The 5,696-nt window shown below is 35.5% G+C and overlaps 1 protein-coding gene across 1 annotated transcript; it reads right to left on the reverse strand.

Moving 5' to 3' along the window:
- Positions 1-2,283: 2,283 nt before the first annotated feature.
- LOC130994548 (putative late blight resistance protein homolog R1B-16) lies at positions 2,284-5,022 on the reverse strand. Its single transcript, XM_057919590.1, has one exon. The coding sequence runs from the start codon at positions 5,020-5,022 to the stop codon at positions 2,284-2,286; it is 2,739 nt and encodes a 912-aa protein (XP_057775573.1).
- Positions 5,023-5,696: the final 674 nt, after the last annotated feature.

The following is a 5,696-nucleotide window of genomic DNA, read 5'->3' on the forward strand; positions in this document are numbered from 1 at the left end:
TTATGAGCGTTTTTCTTGTATGAAGGCTGCAAATACTATGGAAAGTTGAAAAATAAATAAGTCAAATGATGGAGTTGATTGACGAAATTGGATGCATAGTAATTTATTTGACTTGTTATGAGCGTTTTACTTGGATGAAGGCTGCAAATATTATAGAAAGTTTAAAAATAAATAAGCGAAATCGGATGCATAACATGAGTTGGGGATCTATAATTCCTGGAGTTACAAAAATGAATCATTAATATCTTTATATAATATTTAATACATCAAACCAAACATAAACTATATTTTTATTAGTATTTTAATACATACTACCAAACTTAATATTAGTATAAATGTAATAAAAGACATTCTAATAAAATAAATCACACCTTATCACATATTGCGTATTAAACGAATCCAATGGTGAAATATTTTGTGTCTTCAACTTTCAACGTTTTTCAGATGATATCCTCAACTTTTGTTTTCCAATCCATTAAAATCCTGCAACTTAAAACGTTTTCTAAAAAAATGTGCTGCTATACAAAATTCGGCAACAAAATAATGAGTACTTTACTTAATTTTTAAGTTGAGTGATGTCGTTTTATTGGGCGAGGTTGCAAAAAAATCCACCTAAAATTCTTAAAGTTCAGCGAGATGACTCGTCATTTTTGTCTGTCAGATTTTGTATGGCGCGATTTTTTTTTTTGCAAATGCTGAAAGTTTGAATTTTTTTGAATAGAGAGCAAAATTTGAGGACATCATTCTTAAAAACATTGAAAGTTGGAGTTTTTTTTTTACCATGATTGACTCTATATAATTGTACATGGCTTACTTTAACTTGCAATGCCACACTAAGATCATAAAATTTCTCAAGAAAAGGCCTTGAGTCTTAATATGGCGATAATGAACAATACCACAAGACTCCTTTGCTTCCTTGTGTTTGTTTGCCATGTTCAAAAAGGTACGACACACAAACACAAATATACAAATATAGTAGTATGAATTTTCAAATATGAGATTATGTTGTTACATCTTAACTTCATAGAGGATAATTTTCCTTGGGAGGCTCCCCAGACGTAGGTGTTCTATTACTGAATTGAGTTATTATTCTTGGTGTTCATTTCTGATACTGTATTTGTTACTGTACTTGTTACCTGCTTCGTTACAATATCTGTATAAGTACTCACATTGGTTATTACAACACATCTCACTACATGTTTTATGGACTAGTTATTCTTTCGCATAATTACAGGTTGGAGTCAGTCAGAGGATTGCCCTACGACGGCGTTGTTTGTGAATCAGACAGCAACGGGGAGAGAGATCGAGTTGAAGAAGGAATGGAACGTCACCATCAGACACATCTGCGTTACATGCTTACTCTCCGAAGTAAATGTCACGTGTCCGGATCTTGAGAAATCCCTTGCAAAGGTCAACGCAGCCGTCATCTCCAAAACCGCAAATGGCAATTGTCAACTCATTGGCGGCAAACAGTTTGATACCTACGCCAACTTCGATTTTACGTATGTTTGGGATCGCATCGATTTTCAACCCCTTGAATTCTTCACAAACTGTTATTAGTGATTTTTTTCGATTACGCACATCACATATGTTTGGTATTTGTTACCATGTCAAATAAAAATAAAAAATGTGGCTTAATAATTGGTTATTACACAAAAAAAGAAGACAAATTTCGAATAAATGGTGCTATTATTGAACTGCTTATTGGGTATTATTAGAAAGTTATTGATTGGACGGAATTGAGATTGAGAAATTTAAAGTTGGATTTTTGGTCCGAATAAAAATTGGAAATTGGAGTATTTTTTTTCTTATGTTTTAGTAGTATAATATTTAGATAATTATAGTGGTTATAAAAGGTTATAGTGGTTATATTTAGATAATTAATTTTTTCTTATATATATATATATATATAGGGGAGCGCTCCAATGATACCCCTTATTTTTAATGAGACCTGAGACACGATCTCGTGCGTTTATTTCATCAATCATATGATTGATATTGTATCTAGTTCAATTTGTATCATCCCCTTTCCTAATTCACAAAAAATTAAAATTTGTATGGTAACACTTATAAATCATACGAGCAAAAATGCTTCCACGGGGAACCTTAGCTTTTCTATTTTGTTGGATAAGGATAATTCTCATACAAAAATGAAGATGCGTTCAAACGATAGAAATATGTATTGTAAAATTTGCAAGTGTATAACGATAAAAGCACAAAATATGAAACCAAAAAAAAAAGTTATCATCGTGGAAATTTATTCAAACCAAGAAAACGAAATGCCTAACTTGTATCAAATTGAACATTATTAAGTGTGAGGCCCTCTGTTTCCACCATTGCCATGAAGCACTCCAGTTTATCTGTGCCGACATTAATTTGGATTTGAAGGTCATCATTGCCCTGACACTCGAGCTGCTCCTCTTTTATTTTGATAGCTGAAATCGCGGCAGAGTTACTACATTTCCACAGATTAATAAGTTTGAGTGTTGGTATGTCACCAATACCCCATGGGATCTCTTCCAACTGATATAGACGACAAAGAATAAGCTTCTCCAGAATTGGGAAATGACAACTATCTGCATTCCAACTTGTCAGATTACAGTCATAAATTTTCAAGAACTTGAGGCGTTGAAATTGCCCATCAACAGGACTCCACGTGCTGCCATTCCAGTTAAATTCTATCTGGAGAACTTCCAGTATGGGCAGCGAACCAATCATTGTCAGATCATCCCATTCAAAATTGATGAATTCCAAAGCCAACTTGTTTAGAGATCTGGGAAACGAGAGCATCTCATTCAGCTGGCAAGACCTGACGCATCCCAGTTTGAGTGATTCAAGTTTATGCAAGCGATCAATATTACACAAACACTCAATCAAACTATCATCCCATCCATGCAAGTCTTCATCATATTCAAGATCCAATTTCTTGATGTTGGGAATGATGTTGCACACATCCTCACTCAACCTCAAATTCACTGCTCTCCCAAGCGTCTGAAGATTATCCAAGATTAACAACTCATCTTGCCCATCGGGATGAGGAAGATAAATTCGACGACACTGGATATGCCTAAGTTGTCGCATCTTCCAAATTTCAATAGGTGCAACAACTAGACAACCGTACAAGGAATATATGTGAAAGATTAAAACATGCAGATTCCATACCAAGGATAATGAACTAGGAAGCTCCAACACAGACAGGTGACCAAGTTCCCTCACAGCAACGTAGCGCAAGTTAACACGCCCATTTAATAATTCTTCAACTGACCCGTAACTGTATACATCCAAAACTCTCAGCAATCTATGTTTATGAAACTCCTCCTTCTGAAATTTAGAGTTCATGATAGAGCGTGCAAGTTGGGGTCTGGAAGTTTGCCTCCACCAATCAGTGTGATATACGAGGCGACATTCTGTGCCTACTACATGACCTTGACCTTGAGAGATCACATGAAAAAACCACCCTTGTTGATCTGCTACTTTTAAGCATAGGTCTCTTAAAAGATCATGAATATCACAACGTTTCATCTTCCCATTTTTACTTCGCCTGCCGACCAATATCAGATTTCTATCAACAAGTTCCTTCAAGTAATCCTCTGCAATCTCTTCCAAAACTTGGCCTCCATTTGATTTCAAAAATCCCTCAGCAACCCAGAGTTGGATGATACTCAAGATATCGAGGTTTGCATAATCAATACTCTTAAGAACTCCAATATGAAGAAAGCAAGGCTTTAGATGAGGAGGCAAGTGGTTATAACTTGAAAACAATACATCTAAGCTTTCTTGCTTCTCTTTTGAATTGGGACTTGATTCTATATCTTCGGCAACACTCTTCCAATATCCTACTGTCCTAGGAGACTTTTGAAGACTCCCACCAATCACAACAATGGACAATGCTAGTCCTTTGCATAATCTAACAATCTCATTTCCAACCTCCTCAAGTTCACTTGGGCAATCTTCATTTTGGAATGCCTTCTTACAGAATAATTCCCAACTTTCATTCTCATTTAGAAGATTCTTTGAAAAACAAGAAGAGCCACAACCGTTAGCCACATCTGACAACCTTGTAGTTAGAAGAATCCGGCTTCCACTTCCATTATCGGGAAAGAAATACTTCACTTCATTCCAAGCTTCGACACTCCATATGTCGTCTAAAATGATCAAATATCTCCTACCAGACAAAGTTCTATATAATTGTTCTCCTAATTCATCTACACTTTTATCGGAGGATTTTTCTTGGCTAGAAAGTAGTTGTTGAAGAATTTGTTTAGCATTGTATTGGTGAGATACGGTAGCCAAAGCACGAATATGAAAGTGTTCGATGATGAGTTGATTAGCATAAATAGTTTTGGCAAGAGTAGTCTTACCCATGCCGCCCATACCGACGATTGAGATGGTATGCAGATTGGATCGTTGACCGGTGAGCTCGTCAAGAAGCTGAATCAACTCATCACGAAGCCCCACCATAGCAGTTTCTTCTCCGGTCTGAGTATACTGAGGTGTTGAATGCGTGGGAGGTTGGTCCTCTCTCACTCTCTGTTTCTCCATCAATTCATTGGCCTTTCCGATGATAGCATCCATGTCTTCAATTATCTGTCGCAGATACTCCAAGCATCCATCTCCAGCCACATGATCAATTGCTTGGTTGGATCCACCGTGAACTTGATCCACATCTACAACTGCAGCTGCATTTTTCTCTTCGATTGCCCTTTTTTTCTGTAGATACAAGGAGAAACTCAAAGCTGCTTCCCGATCATCAGCTGAAAGAGGAAGGAGTTGATTGGCGATGTGAGATTCAATCATATCTTGGGCTGTATGAGCAGCAGATGTGATTAAGCTTTCGAGATCTTGTGCTTCTTCGCTAACTCCACCATAATTAAAGGTCTCTATGAAATCGAGCAACAAATCAGCCTTCTCCTGAAGGGATTGGATCTGATTAATGTTGTGGAAAGAAGTGGAAAGGGTAGGATGGGTCATCATCTGCTGAATGGTATTCAAGAGAGAAGCGAGAGCTGCATAAGCTGCCATCTCAGATTAAACTGCAGATTGCAAAATGAAAATTGGTCAACGGAAGTGTTGTTGGAGACGAAAGAGTGTTTGGTTGGTAGCAATATTATTAGGAAGATATATTTCTTTTAGATATGAACAACCATTTCTCGACCCAACATCTAAAGTGGTGATGGGACACCCAAAAAATCTATACATACATAAAAAGAGAAGTAAATGTAAATAAATTCAATTGCAAAGATATAATTGGAAAATTTGAAAAACAAATCCTAATCACATCTCGGCATCTCCTACAAAACCGCCGACATTTTGTTTCCTACGAAATTAGAATTATTGTTTGATCTTAATCTCTAAACAAAATTAACTCATTATTAATAATTAACCGTTTAAGAAAATATTGACTAATAACAATACTAATGATGGTTAAAAAAAAATAATTAATGATTGCCATTTTTTCCAAACAATATTAAAAGCCGTTTCTTTTAAAATTATTATATTGTAAAATATTTATTGATATTTTAAAAAAATGTAAATTATTCTATAACTTTTTTACCATTATTTTTAATTTATTATTTCCTCTCATTTATTGCATAATTTTTTCTTTCTTTCTGCAGTTGTGTAATTTTGTCTAGGAGACTAGTACAAAGTATACATTATGCATCTTATAAAACACGAGATCATATAGAGACCTTTAA

The sequence above is a fragment of the Salvia miltiorrhiza genome, chromosome 7 (assembly GCF_028751815.1).
Source record: "Salvia miltiorrhiza cultivar Shanhuang (shh) chromosome 7, IMPLAD_Smil_shh, whole genome shotgun sequence".
Lineage (NCBI taxonomy): Eukaryota > Viridiplantae > Streptophyta > Magnoliopsida > Lamiales > Lamiaceae > Salvia > Salvia miltiorrhiza.

What these genes read in the sequence shown, in the direction of transcription:
- LOC130994548 (XM_057919590.1), bottom strand. Translation starts at nt 5,022, where the DNA reads ATGGCAGCTTATGCAGCTCTCGCTTCTCTCTTGAATACCATTCAGCAG.